This window comes from Bombina bombina, chromosome 4, assembly GCF_027579735.1.
Source record: "Bombina bombina isolate aBomBom1 chromosome 4, aBomBom1.pri, whole genome shotgun sequence".
Classification (NCBI taxonomy): Eukaryota; Metazoa; Chordata; class Amphibia; order Anura; family Bombinatoridae; genus Bombina; species Bombina bombina.
The window spans coordinates 674,580,998-674,600,915 of NC_069502.1; the positions used below are offsets into that span (position 1 = coordinate 674,580,998).

A 19,918-nucleotide genomic window follows, 5' to 3' on the forward strand; every position below is an offset into this window, starting at 1 on the left:
ACATATATATATTTATGTGTTAATATTTTTATTTACACATATTAACACATAAATATACATGTATATATTCATATACATATATATTTACATTTGCTGCCCATCCCTGTGCTACTTACTCCCTTCACTGAGCTAATTTTTATGTATACAAAAGTATTAAAAATTATAAAAAAACTACCAAGGTTACATGCATAAGCAGTATTATGATGTGCAACTATTGCCTAAATATCATAGGATATCTCCAAATGGTCCCATTTTACAGATACAAATATTCCAAAATCCAAACTATTCCGAAATCTTATTATATATATACAGGGAGTGCAGAATTATTAGGCAAGTTGTATTTTTGAGGATTAATTTTATTATTGAACAACAACCATGTTCTCAATGAACCCAAAAAACTCATTAATATCAAAGCTGAATAGTTTTGGAAGTAGTTTTTAGTTTGTTTTTAGTTATAGCTATTTTAGGGGGATATCTGTGTGTGCAGGTGACTATTACTGTGCATAATTATTAGGCAACTTAACAAAAAACAAATATATACCCATTTCAATTATTTATTTTTACCAGTGAAACCAATATAACATCTCAACATTCACAAATATACATTTCTGACATTCAAAAACAAAACAAAAACAAATCAGTGACCAATATAGCCACCTTTCTTTGCAAGGACACTCAAAAGCCTGCCATCCATGGATTCTGTCAGTGTTTTGATCTGTTCACCATCAACATTGCGTGCAGCAGCAACCACAGCCTCCCAGACACTGTTCAGAGAGGTGTACTGTTTTCCCTCCTTGTAAATCTCACATTTGATGATGGACCACAGGTTCTCAATGGGGTTCAGATCAGGTGAACAAGGAGGCCATGTCATTAGATTTTCTTCTTTTATACCCTTTCTTGCCAGCCACGCTGTGGAGTACTTGGACGTGTGTGATGGAGCATTGTCCTGCATGAAAATCATGTTTTTCTTGAAGGATGCAGACTTCTTCCTGTACCACTGCTTGAAGAAGGTGTCTTCCAGAAACTGGCAGTAGGACTGGGAGTGGAGCTTGACTCCATCCTCAACCCGAAAAGGCCCCACAAGCTCATCTTTGATGATACCAGCCCAAACCAGTACTCCACCTCCACCTTGCTGGCGTCTGAGTCGGACTGGAGCTCTCTGCCCTTTACCAATCCAGCCACGGGCCCATCCATCTGGCCCATCAAGACTCACTCTCATTTCATCAGTCCATAAAACCTTAGAAAAATCAGTCTTGAGATATTTCTTGGCCCAGTCTTGACGTTTCAGCTTGTGTGTCTTGTTCAGTGGTGGTCGTCTTTCAGCCTTTCTTACCTTGGCCATGTCTCTGAGTATTGCACACCTTGTGCTTTTGGGCACTCCAGTGATGTTGCAGCTCTGAAATATGGCCAAACTGGTGGCAAGTGGCATCTTGGCAGCTGCACGCTTGACTTTTTTCAGTTCATGGGCAGTTATTTTGCGCCTTGGTTTTTCCACACGCTTCTTGCGACCCTGTTGACTATTTTGAATGAAACGCTTGATTGTTCGATGATCACGCTTCAGAAGCTTTGCAATTTTAAGAGTGCTGCATCCCTCTGCAAGATATCTCACTATTTTTGACTTTTCTGAGCCTGTCAAGTCCTTCTTTTGACCCATTTTGCCAAAGGAAAGGAAGTTGCCTAATAATTATGCACACCTGATATAGGGTGTTGATATCATTAGACCACACCCCTTCTCATTACAGAGATGCACATCACCTAATATGCTTAATTGGTAGTAGGCTTTCGAGCCTATACAGCTTGGAGTAAGACAACATGCATAAAGAGGATGATGTGGTCAAAATACTAATTTGCCTAATAATTCTGCACTCCCTGTATATATATATATATATATATATATATATATATATATATATATATATATATACATATACATACAGAGAGAAGCGCACTCACAGGAACGAACAACCGGCTCAATACCATTGTTCTATGGTGATTTACCACCTGGGTGCAACTTATTTTTAGTCCTGTAAATACCAGGCAATTCCTCTCTGAACAAGGAACACAGCAACCCCAGACGATCGTTTCTGCCTTCATTGGTCCTCATCAGTGAGGTGTAGCCATATTCCTCTACGCACACTAAGCAAGGAGTCTGATCATAACAGACGAGATCAGACTGATATAATACAGAAAAGTTCAACTCTGTGAAAAGCATTACTGGGCTAAAACGAAGCTGCACCCAGGTGGTAAATCGCCACAGAACAGGCTAACAATGGTATTGAGCTGGTTGTTCATTCCTGTGAGTGCGCTTCTCTCTGTATGTATATGTACATATATATATATATATATATATATACACACAAATATACATACACACACAAATAAATACATTTTTATTATTGGTTACTTTGTCTAAAATTGTGTTCTGTGCTTTAATGTCCTTGTGGACTATATGCTCTCATTATAATGGTGCATTTGCACTGATGTAAAAAGAATTAATGTAGCCATAAAAAAATATTTTTACAAGCTCTAAATTAATACCGCAAGCGGGCGGTAGCAATAAACACCCACTTGTAATGGCTGATTATTTGCCTGTTTGCGGGCGTGCAATAAATTAGCGCTCCACTTGTAATCTAGCCCTTAGTGTTTAATGTTCCTTTAAAGCAATGTTATCATATATGTCTTGAAAAAAAACCCCACTAAGGGATTATTGAAATATATTTTTTAATTGTTTAGAACTAATTAAGTACAACTTCGTTATAAACGGAATGTTTAAAACAGAAATAGGTACTTTTACAATGTTTTCTGCTTTCAGATTTCCCAGTTGAGCCTTCACCACCCTACGCATCTTCTTTTGGGACTCATAATATCACATTAAAGTGGCCTGTGACAAATGTCACTGTAACAGCATTTATTATACAGTGGAAATATGTACACATCCCAGGAGCCTGGGAATATACTCAGGTAGGAATATTCTTCGATAGTAAAAAAATGTAGCACTATTTCAGTTTATAGAATCAGATTCCTGTTTTGTCCTAAGGAATACATTTTAGCAATAGTGAGAATGTTAGTTTCTCTGCTGCTGGTTACTGAAATGATAATTATATACAGTAGAATTACATAATCAACAAACACAAAAAAATAGTACTTACTTTGAATTGCAAATGACTGATAGATTTTTTTTCCTAGCAAATTTGAAAGTTAAAGGGCCAGTAACCCCACCAAATAAGGTTATATAATAATGCACACAGTGCAGAATTATATAACTTTAGCCTAGCGTCACGTTTCTTAAGCAGCGTATAGCAAAGATATTTAGCTACGATAATCTATTTTTCAGAACGCCGCTCCTGGTTCTACTGAGCGGGTCTGTTTTTTACCTAAGCGCATCGGGCACGCTGTCTAGTCACAGCACGCCCGATCGCGCCATTAAACTGAATGTAGCTCGCTCTCGCTACCATACCCGAGCGGGAGCGAGCACATTCAGTTTAATGGCGCGACCGGGCGTGCTGTGACTAGACAGCGTGCCCGATGCGCTTAGGTAAAAAACAGACCCGCTCAGTAGAACCAGGAGCGGCGTTCTGAAAAATAGATTATCGTAGCTAAATATCTTTGCTATACGCTGCTTAAGAAACGTGACGCTAGGCTAAAGTTATATAATTCTGCACTGTGTGCATTATTATATAACCTTATTTGGTGGGGTTACTGGCCCTTTAAGTAAATTTTCCCTCTCCTTGTATCAAGTGACAGCCATCAGCCAATCACAAACACATAAACATATATACTGTGCACTCTTGCACATTCATAGCAGGAGCGGGTACCACAGAAAATGTGCGTATTAAAAAATTGTGCACATTTTGATAATGGAAATAGATTGGAAAGTTTATTTTTTAATTGTATGCAGTATCAGAATCATAAAAGGGGAATTTTCAATGGGTTTATGTCCCCTGGCAGGTCAAAATGGATACACGATTGTCAGTATAGCGGTGGTTGCAGAAGGAATGTGCATTTTAGTAACAGTGAATCAGTGAAACAGTTTGGTTGGCCAGTGGCCACACACCCATCAAGGACTCACCTCCAATGCCTCTGTGAAATATCTACTTTCATTTCAAATGAAGTCACACCCCTAATGGATACATAATTAGATGTGAGGAGAAACCTTGCTACAATAGTGTGAATTTAAATATCTCTTGAATTGATTTTACAATAATAATAATAATAATAAAAAACTACTCAAATCATGAATGATACCATTAGGCATTGGTATGTGTTGACCTTTTTTAGACTTGTTTTTTTATTTTATTTTTATTTGTATTTTAAACCAACAATGTGCCATAAACAGTAAAAACAAATTTACTGATGGATATTTTATTGCAATAAATAGGTTATTGTCCTTTACTGTAATACAGTTTACATTCTGTTTCAAATATGCCCTTTCCTAGCAGCTGAGGTTACTCTGTTGATGCTGACTTGCATGTTTCATCTAATAATTATATAATTATAATAACATACAATTCTAATAAACCATAAAGAATATAATGTTTACTAAATATCAATTGTTATGTAAACTACACTCATACTTTTATTTTATATGCAATTGTCAACATTCAGTTACATGGTGAAATACTTTCATTTTAATGCAGACAGTGACGGATTCAGTTTATACTGTGAATGGCCTACAGCCCTATACTGAGTATTGGTTCCGCGTGGTCTGGATTTTGTGCCACCTGGAATTTTATTCTCCACCCAGCCTTGTTTATCGAACACTTGCATATGGAGGTACGGCAATCCCTACTTATGTATTGCATTTGTAAATATCCTTTACCTGCTCTGATGTTTTATTCCCCAAAATGTGTCAACAAAAATCCATGCAATGTTTAGTGAAGAATTTTGTAGAAAAAAAGGTGCCATTTTGTGGAATTGAATCTAATTCTTTGTTTCTTAATTCTGTTTGGCAGAAATTACATATGTTTATTAGTTATCTTGTTTTTTGCATATTGCTCATGTTTTGCTATTATTTCACGTTTTGCTATTATTTTACTACAGATTCTTTGACATGCAGTAGAGCTATATCACATAAAATCACTACAATGTAAATGCTTTGAAAAAAAATCTAGCAGCAGCAAATTTCTCACAAGAGCTCAATTTTAGCAAACTGATTGAAGTAAAACCACTCTTGTTTAGTGTCAGTACACTAAACACCGCCCATAATAGTGTCCCTTATAGATTGCCAATACAGAGTTTATGACTTCAGCTTTGTACAATAGACCGCTGGTATCTATGGTACAAGGATTTTAGTTTTATAACCCTTCAACCGTAAAAGTGACTTTCTTCCTCCACAATAAAGTCGATCTTCTACCCTATCCAAAATATCTATTCTTGACATTCTCCCACTGTAATTAACCCTTTTTGCTGCTGACCGGCTTCCGAATTCAATACTGTCAGCAGGGGAGGAAAAGTTTTTTTCTAGGCCCCCTCAGCAATTGTTGTTTTAGGTCCCCCCCGGCCCCTAACCTTACCCCTAACCCTCCTGACCCCTAACCTTCCCCCTAACACCCCCACCCTTGCTGCCTGGACTACAGCTGAGCAGCCTTGCAAGATGCTCTGTGCGCACAGGTCGCTCCATGGCCTCCCTCCACTCCCTCCCTCTGGACCCCAGTACATGATGGGGCCCTGCAATGGTCCACTGGCCCTGAAAAGTTGGACAGGTGGTTGGCCCCCTTACCTGAGGGCCCCCCCAGTATTGCAGTGTTTGTAGGGCTAAAAGAAACCTTACACATTTACACAAACCACACAATACCTTTACTTTATGTTCCCCATGGGATCTTTTTCTCCATCTCAACTCCCAACACCTAAGTTCCCAAAACCTAAAATAATGCCCAAAATAAAAACAAAACAAAACAAATTTAATGTCATTATTACTTAGATGACCATTAAATACAGTCGAATTGCATAATCCTAATCACAGAATAAAAAGACATTGAGGCCGATGTATCATATGTCTGTCAGACCTGATCCGACAGTGCGAATCCGGTCCGACTGACATTGCTGAATGGGGAGAGCAATACGCTCTCCGTATTCTGCATTGCATCAGCAGCTCATAAGAGCTGCTGGTGCAACGCCGCCCCCTGCAGACTCACGGCCAATGGGCCGCCAGCAGGGAGGTGTCAATCAACCCGATCGTACTCGATCAGGTTGTATTGTGGCGATTCCTCTCCGCCTCATCAGAGCAGGCAGACAGGGTTATGAAGCAGCGGTCCAGAAACACAGGTCCTCAAGCTCCATACGGAGCTTGATAAATGGGCCTCAATGTAATAGCTCTTACTCTGAATTTTAAATTATTATTATTAGGTTTTTTTTCTCATAAATTTCAAAGATTGCTTTTATTTCCCAGGCCTCTGTATCATGTGATAGTCATCAACCAATTACAGACTCATACACATATACACCATGAATTCTTGCACATGCCTCAGAAAGTGTGCATATAGAAAAAATTAGCACAATTTGATAATGGAAGTAAATTGTAAAGTTTTTTATTTAAATTTGTACACTCTATATGAATAATGAAAGTTTAATTTTGACTTTAGTGTCCCTTAAAAGGGACATGAAAACCATTTTTTTTCATGATTCAGATAAAACATACAATTCTAAACAACTTTTCAATTTAAAGGGACAGGAAACCACAACATTTTCTTTTGTGTTTTAGAACATACAATTATCACAATTATCACATTTGCTTCATTATCTTGTAATCCTTTGCTGAAGGAAAAGCACTGTACTACTGGCATCTAGATGAACACATCTAGTAAGCCAATCACAATAGACAAATGTGTGCAGGCACCAATCAGCAGCTAGTGTAGCTAGGGTCAGTGCTAGGATTTTTGGCCACACAGGCGAGGATACATTTTGCCCCCCCCCTCCCGATTACATACCATCCTATTGCTAGCTAAAGCGATATGAAACACAAGTTTTTTAGAGCCTGACATTTTAAGAAACTTTTAAGAAAGTAACTCCTATTATCAATTTTTCTTTGGTTTCTTGGTATCTGTATTATAAAAGCAGGAATGTAAGCTTAGGAGCTGGCCCATTTTTGTTTCAGCACCTGGGTAGCACTTGCTTATTGGAGGCTGGATTCAAATCGGACAGTGGTTGAGCTGCATAGCAAATCATAAATCAAATTACATTGAGAAAGTTAATGTCCCAACAAAAGAAGGAAAGTTATGGATTACTGTTGTGGGTGAAAATTTGGTGCTCTGACAAAATGCAGAAAGACTTTTGGCAGAAGGACATTTGGCAGACGGACATTTGGCCGACAGACATTTGGCTGACAGACAGAAAGCTAAAGAATGTTCCGATTTCGGCCGAGGGCAGATGCGTTACCAGAGTGCTCTGTTCTAATCACAGCCTCGGGCGCCGCAACTGCCTCTGGGAACCTTACCATGGGTCCTAGGCCGCACGTTTTGTAATTCTCTGTCTGGGAAACTATCTATCTATCAAATCTATCTATTTATCTATCAAATCTATCTATCTATCGTATCTATCAAATGTATCTATTGCATCTATTGATCTATCTATCTAATCTATGTATCTATCTATCTATCAAATCTATCTATCTTGTGCCGGACTGTTATCTGACAGCCACTTGTGTTTCGGCCAAATGTCTGTCGGCCAAATGTCCGTCGGCCAAGTGTCCGTCGGCCAAGTGTCCGTCGGCCAAAAGTCCGGCCACGGAAAATTTACACACACATTTACACACACAAGCATTTAAACACACATTTACACGCACACATACATTTACACACACATTTACACGCACACATACATTTACACACACATTTACACACACATTTACACGCACATTTACACATACACACACATTTACACACTTACACACACACACCTTTATACACACAAATGCACATATTCATAAACACATGTAGAGAAGGGCACCTGGGCACTAGGACCATGTTACTTTAGAAGGTACAATTTACTTTCAGCAGCAATAATGTTTGAGTGCCATAGTTTGACCTGCTTATTAGACAGGTCCCTTACTGATAATCTATGTCTGAACTGCTTCAGTGATCACAGACAGTGAACACAGCTTTAAAACTCCTGTGTCCAGCATGCAGCAACTGCTCAGTTGCTGCGTGCTGGACACAGGAGTTTTAAAGCTGCCTGCGTTTTATGTTTTTTTGTTTGTTTGCAGTTTAGCTCCTAACAGCGTGCACAGATCTCCCTGACTAAACTCTGCACAAAATCAGCAGGTTTACTTCAGGCTCAGCCGACACTGCCCTAGCTGAAGCAGCCACCCTCTCAGATGGAGATAGATGACCGATCAGACCATAGCACACAGTCACTCACCAGCATCCTCAGAAACACACTGCCCACAGACTTCAGTCCTGAATCCTAGATGAAGTTGTGTGTTGTGTGACACATGACTGCACTGACTGTACAGGCATTGGGGAAATTTGTGGTCACATAATGACCAAGTGGTAAGGAAGGCGCAATAAGATAAAACAATTTAAAAAAAAAATCCAACAATGCAGCCGTCCAGGGGCTAATGGGGCACTGCGGGACAAATGGCACCCCTAAAATCAGGCGCATATATAAATAGTTTTTCACTCTTACTCACGCATCACACTGCTTCAATGCCGGCAGCAAGGCAGATCCAGCGCCCCCCCTGCTGGGGGGGGGGCGGCATCCTAAGGTGGCTGCCTAGACTGCTTTACACAAGTGCCGGCCCTGAGTGTAGGATATGTGCATATTATTTTTCAACAAGGGATACCAAGAGAATAAAAAAAACATTTGAAAATAGAAGTGAATTTAAAGTTGTCTTAAAATTACATGGTCTATCTGAATCATGCAAGTTTAATTTGGACTTTCTTATCCCTTTAAGTCTATCAAATTTGCAACATTCTCTTGGTATCTTTTGTTGAAGGAGCAGCTATGCACTACAGGAAGCTAGCTGAACACATCTAGTGAACCAATGACAAAAGGTATTTATGTGCATCCACCAATCAGCGGCTAGCCCAAGTAGTGCATTACTTCTCCTAAGCCTACCTAGGTATCCTTTTCAACAAAGGATATCAAAAGAACAAAGAAAATTAGACAATAGGCATAAATTGGAAAGTTGTTTAAAATTACAAGCTGCATCTGAATCATGAAAGAAAAAAAATGGGTTTCATGTCCCTTTAAAGCTATTGTGGTGGGGAATGTGTGGGAGAATAATTTAAATTTGCCAGATCATTCAGTGTTTAATGCTGAATTAATTTCTTTCAAATTTGACAGTTGTTGGGTACCCTCAGCAACTTGAAATGCTGAAAAGTTGAATTAAATTGAGAAATTGTAAAGACTTTTCAGTGTTAAGGGTTTAGGAAAAGATTAGCCTAACCTACAGCAAAAACTGATGTGAAGTTATTTAAGAGTCAGCACTAATTGCCTGAAATGCAAGTCTGTCAAAAGATCTGAAATAAGGAGGCAGTGAGGTAATTACAGAGTTAAAAAGTATATTTCTATAAGAGTGTTGGTTATGCAAAACTGGGGAATAGTAAAAAAAAGGGATTATCTATATTTTTAAACATTATCATTTTTGGTGTTTACTATCCCTTTCAGTAGTAGCAAACAGCCCCCAAATAACTCCACCTTTAGGGGCCTATTTATTATCCTGCGGACAGCGGATCATGTCTGCCGCACATCGACAAATGCCGACAGCAAACGCTGTCGGCAATTATCATTGCGCTAGCAGATGGTATCAATTAACCAATCGTATACGATCAGGCAGATTGCTGTCCGCCGCCTCAGAGGTGGAGGACGAGTTAAGGAGCAGAGGTCTTAAGACCGCTGCTTCTTAACTCTTGTTTCCGGCGAGCAAGAAGGCTTGCGCGGTAACAGATGCATAAAGATGCATTCGGCCATTAATAAATCGGCCCCATAGACTAAATAATAGCTGCATTACATTTTCCATATTAGCCTGTTGTTTTTGACCTACATAATATTTGATTAGAGAGAGGAAAACATATATGTACACAATATTAATTGGAAGTAGAATTATATTTGCATGGCGTATATGTTATTTGGTATAGTGTACATTCCCTCCAAGATAAGGAAAGAGCATCAATTTATAATGATGATACTATAACTGTGCAAACACTAGGATGTCTGCTTATCATTTGTTAGAGATGGTTTTGCAATTACTGCTTTATTAAATATTTGCATAAGAAGGGACACACAGATAAGCTTTTATAATACTGCAATAAGAAATATATGAACCTTGAGAAAGAAGCCCATGTGGTATAACAGACAGCCCTACCTTAAATGGACAGTATACTGTAAAATAGTTTTTCCCTTAGTGTATTTTTAATGACTTGTAATACCAGCTGCAGAGTATAAAATGTATGAGAAATTGCATTTTCAGCTTTATTTGTGTATATGAAATAGCTGGTTTTGTGCTTTGAAACCACAGCCTATTACAATGGGTTAAGCTTGCAGGTAAAATTATATCTAATTATGTTATCACTTTGTGTACACACACTTGCTTTCTTATCTTATATCTGTTTGTAAACCAAAGCCCAGTACTTAGGGAGAACAAGGAAAATCATAATTTTATTAGTTATCTCTTCTACCCCCACTGGGAGTGTAATTTCTTCTGCTGGCTTTGTTTACATTACCTGTCAATAGGGATGGGCAAATGTTTCTAAAAATTCAAAATTTAAAACAAATTTTGATACATTCATTTGTTCGAATCAAATGTTTATATAACATTCTATTTTCAAATTTTCGTTTTCGAACTTTTCAATAACATTCGAAAATATTTGTTCTAATAATAGAATGTTTAGCTATGTATTTTATATCACATTCAATTTTGAAATGTAATATTCGAATTTGAATGTAACATTCTTATTCGAAATAGTATTTCTAGTCTACAACTGTGTTTTATAAATGTAATATTTGAATTTGAATGCTACATTCGAATTTGAATGTGACATTCAAATTTGAAATAGTATTTCTAGTCTAATACTGCGTTTTATAAATGTAATATTCAAATTCAAATGTCACATTCAATTTTTAAATAGTATTTCTAGTCTACAGCTGTTGTATAAATGTAATATTCGAATGTCACATTCGAATTTGAATGTCACATTCAAATTCGAAATAGTATTTTTAGTCTAATTCTGTTTTATAAATGTAATATTCGAATTCGAATGCTACATTTTAATTTGAATGTCACATTGGAATTCGAAATAGTATTTTTAGTCTAATACTGTTTTATAAATGTAATATTCGAATTCGAATGTCACATTCAAATTCAAATGTCACATTCGAATTAGAAATAATATTTCTAGTCTACAACTGTGTTGTATAAATGTAATATTTGAATTCGAATATGACATTCGAATTCAAATGTAACATTCAAATTCGAAATAGTATTTCTAGTCTACAACTGTGTTTTAAAAATGTAATATTCAAATTCAAATGTCACATTCAAATTCGAATTAGTATTTCCAGTCTACAACTGTTGTATAAATATAATATTCAAATTTGAATGTCACATTCGAATTCGAATGTCACATTCAAATTCAAATGTCACATTCAAATTCGAAATAGTATTTTTAGTCTAATACTGTTTTATAAATGTAATATTCAAATTTGAATGTCACATTCGAATTCAAATGTCACATTTGAATTCAAAATAATAGTTCTAGTCTACAACTGTGTTGTATAAATATAATATTCAAATTTAAATGTAACATTCCAATTCAAATGTAGCATTCAAATTTAAAATAGTATTTCTAGTCTACAACTGTGTTTTATAATTGTAATATTCGAATTCAAATATCACATTCGAATTCAAATATGACCTTCTTCAACTGTAAATAACATTCGATAATAGAATTTTTATGAATATTCGTTCTTATGAAAATTCGATTATGTAAATCGAATTTCTACAATAACATTCATTCTAACATTTGAATTCAAATATAAACACATTTGCCAATCCCTACCTGTCAATAGCCTGGACTTAAGACCAGAAACCTTCAGTACAGGTGGGGATACCTACCACAGGCTAATCAGCTAATTCAAATGCCGAAATAAGGGTAAACCAGCTACTTGTAAACAATTTAATACACTCCATCAGGTAAAATGGATCATTGGGAACAAATTAAAGGGGAGATTTTTTGGGGGGTAAACTGTCCCTTTAACCAAAGCCCCATTCATATAGCCAAGAGCTTTTTGTTGTATTGCTGTATCCAGTAGCAGGCTCTTTAATATATCATCCATCCCTTTTGCAAGTGATTCTGTATGTTTAGTCCTTTTACTGAAGCACAGATACTGCAAGCCACATAACACTGACACACTTGTGAATTATTAAACCTGAGATCAGACCCCTGGCCTTCTTTCTCCTGTTAAGCACATGCCCGCATACGATTAGCTTCCACATAAGCTCTATACCAACATCAGAATAAGGATCTAACATAAATATCTCTGCAGTCCCCCTAAAATCCCATACCCAGCCATACTACTGTCCATAACAATGTAAATACTTGCATGTCTTTTAGAATGTCTATGTATTGTTATATCTTACAGCACCTGCAAGTGTTCCTCGCATTGAGACTCTTCAGAGTTCCAGCTATGACACAATTGAGGTTATCTGGATTCCTCCTCTTTTCTCAAATGGACCGATAATTGGTTATAATTTGATACTCTCTGCAGACAAGGAAAACCAGAGACACCACTCAGAGACTAGAAGACACAGCTTCCAATTCTACAACACAAAACCCAACAGCACATACAGGTAATTTGTCTATGTGTGTAGCAAACAAAGGCATTTTATCAATCTAGTTAACAGATCGATGTTGGTACTATTGACTTTATTATTTATCTAAAGAACTCTTTAATGTAAAATGTATACTATTTAGGGTGTAAAAATGAACATTCTTATTTTCTGTTGTGGTTATTTCCCTATTCCACCTCAAATTCCCAGGCCTTGTCAATACTATCTGATTCTCCTTTACATCCGTCTCTTTATTTCAGTATTTAGCTATTCAGCAGAAAGGTTTACCCATTATGTCAAATCCTTATTTTTTGTCTCCACTTCTTATTGTCATCTGGGTTCGCTTGCTAGTTTAGTAATTGTCATTGGCAGCATTTACAAATTATTGCTTACCGGGCAGGTTAAAAACTCTTCAAAGCTGCTTAGGACCTTCTGATATCTGAATAATCATTCTTAGTAGAATTCACTGACCTCACAATTCAAAAAAATGACATCTCCAATATCTTCACTGAACCTACTAAATATACTAGGTTGGGGGGCATTCTAGAAAGGGCCTGTTCATTTCTTTTATCCTTCTTTTATAAACAGACTGTGCATCTCAGTAGTTGTCCAATTTAAAATATTGTTTAGATGCTCTCAAAATGTAATCATCTCTCCAACTAGACAATTCACTCAAATTGTTATGTTATCTAATATAGCTTATTCACTGAGCTTTTGAGATCTCATTCAAAAGTTAGTGTCTCATCCACACTAGATAAGATATAAGATATGAGTTCATTTCTCTCACTGGAAACTTCCTGACATTCTTAGTGAAGCTTCAAGTTAAAGTAATAAGTAGGGATGGGTGAATGTGTTTATATTTGAATTTGAATGTTAGAACAAATGTTAGTGAAGAAATTCAATTTACAAATATTCTTAAAAATTCTATAATCAAAGGTTATTTACAGTTTTTGAATGTCACTTTCGATTTCGAATGTTCATAATTAGATTGAATGTCCACATTCAACATTTTGAATGTAACATTCTATTTAATAAATACTATTCAGAAGTTCAATTGTTCATGTGGTAGGGAATTTAGTAAATCGATACATAATAGATACAAATATATAAATTCAAATGTTTCTATTTCGAATATTGCATAATTCGAAGATTACATTTAAAGAAAGCATTAGAAATACTATTACAAATATATAAATTCAAATTTTTCAAATTTGAATACTGCATAATTCAAATTGAGTTATCAGAATTTTTTTAATTTTTTTTTTAATTTGAAGTTTATTTAAATAAATTCTTACACCGCATGTCACATGAGATAAGGCTTCCATGTTACAGGAGGCACAGGCAGTAACATAAACATAAAAGAAACATAAAGGCAACAATTTACATACCATGCAAACATTATATAGATTGGATGCCAATCATTTAGAAACCTTCTACATGACACCATAGGCCACTCTTGGACCTTCATAAGTAACAGGAAATATTAAGGCAAAAGAAGGCAATTGTAAGCAGAGGAGACCACTTGTGGATCTCATTGATAAACCTCGATTTTATAGGATTTTATAGCATGCTTATATAACTAGGGAGATGCCATAAGGATTATACATTATGAATAAACATAACAAAGGTATAGCACATATACAACATGTCTAACAAAATGTAAACCTTCCTGAAAACCTATGAGGCCGCTCATGGACCTTGAATAAATAGATAATATTAGAACAGGAAGGTATCCTGGCATAGCGGAGACCACTTATGGATCTCAAGTGAAGACACTGATATAAGTAATCTGTAGTGTATATGGTTGGGAAATCTGTCCATTTATTCTAAGAACTAGATATTTCAAGCAACCACTATGTATAAGTGAATAAAGCAGCAACTACTACTAAGCTGGGGGGTTGTTATATTCACTGCTATGTAGGGTCTAATATATGTCTAGATGCGAAAGCCTTAGAGCTCGGGGTGTAAGTATATTTTATCATAGGTATAAGGGCTAAGTAGTAGTCACATAAGTCTAAGGGATCTTTGGTACTTTCCTGGTGTAAATCTATGAGTCATGTATACATAACTTTATTAATAGGTTTTGGGGAGAAGGCTAATATGAATGGATGCTAAACAGTTACAAGTAATAAGTGACAAATGTGGGTTTAGGTGATACGGTCACAATAGCTATAGGGTTAGTTGGGCTAACAATTTGGAGTCATAATAGGACCTCCCAGCTAATACCTTGGCAGCAGTAGAATGTAAGCACATCAGTTATACAGATATAATAGATCTCAATTAGCTCTCAAAATACAAGATATTACCTCCTACTTTGTATGGTAGAGAATACATGTGATACAGGTGGGTATGTCTATAAGTCCAGTATTTAACAAGAGCTATTTAGTTTGCTTGGCTGAGGTCAGAAAGTGACATAAACCCATGTCTGATGAAAAGGATCTAAACCCATATATAATGTAAAAAAAACATTTGATGTGTGTACATACACCCCCTATGCAATAACATGGTTCACATAAAAACAAACATGTCAAACCCAGCCATCCCGGCCGCGGATAGCTGAGTCGCCACTACATGTGTAGGTAGTAATATTATACTGTAAGGTAATAGGAGATATGAAATGATCCATCTTGCAAACCAAGACAAATTTACTACGTGCGGGAGTAAGGCTAAAAAAGGTGAAACCTATTAGTAATTTACCCCAATAACCATTATGCACATATAAACTATTGTATTTACAATAGTTCCAACCCACTTCTCTGCATAAAGCACAAATCATACTGTACCCAGTAAAAAAGAGTATTAGTAATAAGTAGCCGAAAAGTTTCCTATAATACTAGAGTCAGTCCAGATGAACACTTGTTGAGAGCAATAAATAATAGGATTTCCAGTAAAAAACAAGTACAAGTAGGGTTAGATCTGAAGACATAATATCCCAGACTCATGTGATGAGTGTGATAAGCACAAGATCCCCAGTTTAAGTAATCCTATGTTTATCCTACTCCAATGTAGTCGCTCACTTTGTGCCCCACAAATACAATACCAGCTGCCAGTAGAGCCAGTCCCAGATCATCAAGAATGTCTGTATGCAGACTCTGTGTTCTTTGCAGCGTGAGAGGCAATGGCATATCACAGGGCTGATAGATGTGCACATTCAGAGACATCTTTAGGAGCAGCATGTCTCCCTGTATTGTCCGGGTGGAAGGCAGGCATGTATGGGCAAACTCTCCCTTCAGGTATAGTAGTCCCAGCTTTGTGGATCTATCCGGGTTCCGATTATCAGTGATGGCTAAGGTTGTGTTGCTGGGTATGTGAGAAGGGGCTGTGTCCTTTATTGGATCTGGAAGGCATTCATCTGCGAACTCTGCTTTCATTGCAGATCGCTCCCCCAAGGCTTCTGAATATGTATAATTTGGCACGGAGTTTGCTGCATGAGTATAGAAGTTAGGGCCTTCTGTATCGGTAGCTCCAGCCCCATAAGTTGTAGGAGTTCCAGCCGAGTTCCTTAAGAGCTGATCTTCGGGTTGTGTTGTTGTCCTCTTGATGTTTAGAACCATTATGAGAAAGCCACACAGATCCCTCTCCAGGTTCTGATAGTAGTCCCCTATGAACTGGGTCATTTGAGATTCCCATCTTTGTAGGTCCTCCATTTGTAATAGAAAGATCAAGTAAGTCTCTATTAAGGGCAAGATGTAGTCGCTAGCTGAGCAGGTGAATCCGTTTAATGGCTCTTCTGAAATGTGCGATAGCTATCGATGGCAAAATGTATTATTTGAGAAATGGCACACAATGTGCTACATAACGACAGGGCCAAGGGCTCCCTCCCGGGGGGTATGGTGATGGCCGAGATCTTGAAACGGCTCCAGGCGCTGATGGCAGCAGCAAATCATAAAATTCTGGGCTCAGTAGTTAAAGCTTTCAAATTCTAAGACAGCTCTCTTAAAATGTAGTTTGGATCAGTCTGTTGAAAGGTAGATATTCCAGCTTTTCAAAAAAATGCTGTAGCAGCAAGCAGCTATGCGACTTATCATGGCCGCTGCCCGGAAGTTCCCCCCGAGTTATTAGAAAAATTTAAATAGAATATTACATTTAAAGAAACCATTAGAAATACTATTACATTAAACGAATGTTAGAATGTTGTACAAACATTCAAAATTCGAAATGAACGAACTAATGTGTTAAAATTCGTTTAATTTTTCGAATGTTGTGAAACATTCGCCCATCTCTAGGAATACGCCTTTTAAATGTATAAATGAATGCAATATTATAGCTCCCTCTTCAAGTTTTCTGGTAGGATGGAGCTACATATGAGAACCTGACATATATTAAAGTACACTTATACTTTATCAGTCCACTGTTGTGAGTCGGATAATTTCATACCATAAAACAGAAAAAACTGTTTTGATTTTAAAGTAAATTGTCTTGTATGTCTGATTACCTTTCTTCTGGCTGTCACAGAGTGTAGAATACAACAGGGACCAGGTAATCTGTTTTCCTTATAATTTACTGATATTATGTTGTTAGCATTATTATATTACATAGAATGTTTCTGCAAAACATCAGCCAATCAGAGTTCAGTGGCGCTATTCACCCATCAATAAACTAAATGGTTATAACATTAGCATTGCTTTTTTCAAGTTTACATATATTATACTGATAAAAAATAGAAGCTACATCCATCAAACTCAGCCTCTCATTGTATATAATGATTTTACTCAATTTTTGTATTTGATTATTTTGCTCAGAATATGGACAATCACAAACAATGTATTATCATGATGGAATACAAAGAAAAGTAAAAGGGAGAGGTGATTAAAACATTTCAAATAGAATGAAAGGTAAATAAATACAAGAATATTAGGCCCATTCAATACAAACATCATTCTACATATATTGTAATCTACAATATTGTCATGAATGAATATGTCTATTTTATATATATTTACATTAATGGAAAGTCTTCATTTAAATGTGACAATTAGGTGGACAATAAAGCTTAGAAAAATATATTTTAGAATATAAATGAAACTGGGCCAGTGTTGAATAAAAATGTCGTCATTATTGACTAATGTGTCCTATTTAGTTATTGTCATTGCTAAGTATTATGTGTTCACTTAAAGGGACATATTGCAATTTTTTTTATATTGTGTGATGGACAACTTTCTAACACACAAGGGCCACAGATCAATATTTAAGAACTCTTGGGGGCCGCAGATAAAAAATGTCCACTGACACAGGGCCAGATTTAGGTAAGGTTAGAAGGTACCCTCTGCTGTTTTCCTCTACAGAGGGCTTATTTTAGTTGTGGTCATCACCCAAGTCATATCTGTGTTTTCACCTGCAATAACTAGTGTAGAGAACCACAAGTAGCCCTTGGGCTACAGGTTTTCCGTCCTTGATGTATATGATAGCGCAGCAATTAAATATATTAAAATATTTGTGTGTAATAAAAGCTATTAGGGGAAATAAACAAGATGTGTATAATTATGTACAACAGAGTAATGGGACTTTACTGCTCACTGGCGGACAGAGACGACAACATTAGAAAAAAAAAGTTTAATTAGAACAAAAATATAATGGCTAGATTACGAGTTTTGCGTTATAAGGGGTGCGGTGCTAACTTGCACGTTATTGTCACCGCTCACTTACCTACAGCGCTGGTTACAGGTTTTCATAAACCCGGCATTATCAGGCAAGAAGTGAGCGTAGAGCAAAATTGAGCTCCATACCGCACTCCAATACCAGCGCTGCTTAAGTCAGCGGTGAGCTGGTTTTACGTGCTCATGCACGATTTCCCCATAGACATCAATGGGGAGAGCCGGCTGAAAAAAGCCTAACACCTGCAATAAAGCAGCGTAAAGCTCCGTAAAGCAGCCCCATTGATTCCTATAGGGAAACTAAATTTATGTTTACACCTAACACCCTAACATAAACCCCTAATCTTAAACTTATTAACCCCTAATCTGCCACCCCCGACATCACCGACAACTACATTATACTTATTAACCCCTAATCTGCCGCTCTGGACATCGGAGACACCTACATTATACTTATTAGCCCCTAATCTGCTGCCCCCAACATCGCCGACACCTACATTATATTTATTAACCCCTAATCTGCCGTCCCCAATGTCGCCGCAACCTACCTACACTTATTAACCCCTAATCTGCCACCCCAACGTCACCGCCACTATAATAAACATATTAACCCCTAAACCGCCGCACTCCCGCATCGCAACCACTAGTTAAATATTATTAACCCTTAATCTGCCGCCCCTAACATCGACGCCACCTACCTACATTTATTAACCCCTAATCTGCCGCCCCTAATGTCGCCTCCACTATACTAAATTTATTAACCCCTAAACCTAAGTCTAACCCTAACCCTAACACCCCTAACTTAAATATAATTAAAATAAATCTAAATAAAAATTCCTATCATTACCTAAATTATTCCTATTTAAAACAAAATACTTACCTATAAAATAAACCCTAAGCTAGCTACAATATAACTAATAGTAACATTGTAGCTAGCTTAGGTTTTATTTTTATTTCACAGTCAAGTTTGTATTTATTTTAACTAGGTAGATTAGTTATTAAATAGTTATAACTACCTAGCTAAAATAAATGCAAATTTACCTGTAAAATAAAATCTAACCTGAGTTACACTAACACCTAACATTACACAACAATTAAATAAATTACATAAATTAAATACAATTACCTAAATTACAACCCCCCACTAAATTACACAAAATAAAAAAAGAAATTATCAGATATTTAAACTAATTACACCTAATCTAAGAGCCCTCTCAAAATAAAAATACCCCCCCCCAAATAAAAAAAACCCTAGCCTAATCTAAACTACCAATAGCCTTTAAAAGGGCCTTTTGCGGGGCATTGTCCCAAATAAATCAGCTCTTTTACCTGTAAAAAAAAATACAAACAACCCCCCCAACAGTAAAACCCACCACCCACACAACCAACCCCCCAAAAAATCCTAACTAGAAAAACCTAAGCTCCCCATTGCCCTGAAAAGGATATTTGGATGGACATTGCCCTCAAATGGGCATTTAGCTCTATTGCTGCCCAAACCCTAACCTAAAAATAAAACACACCCAATAAACCCTTTAAAAAACCTAACACTAACCCCTGA

The 19,918-nt window shown here is 36.8% G+C and overlaps 1 protein-coding gene across 1 annotated transcript in view; it reads left to right on the forward strand.

The window, feature by feature from the left end:
- The window catches only part of ROS1 (ROS proto-oncogene 1, receptor tyrosine kinase), a 474,496-nt gene that overhangs the window by 25,913 nt on the left and 428,665 nt on the right, over positions 1 to 19,918 (forward strand). The window contains exons 4-6 of the mRNA XM_053712162.1: positions 2,813 to 2,961; positions 4,638 to 4,773; positions 12,580 to 12,787. Of these exons, the coding sequence (XP_053568137.1) occupies positions 2,813 to 2,961; positions 4,638 to 4,773; positions 12,580 to 12,787 (493 nt within the window). The remainder of the gene's footprint in view (positions 1 to 2,812; positions 2,962 to 4,637; positions 4,774 to 12,579; positions 12,788 to 19,918) is intronic.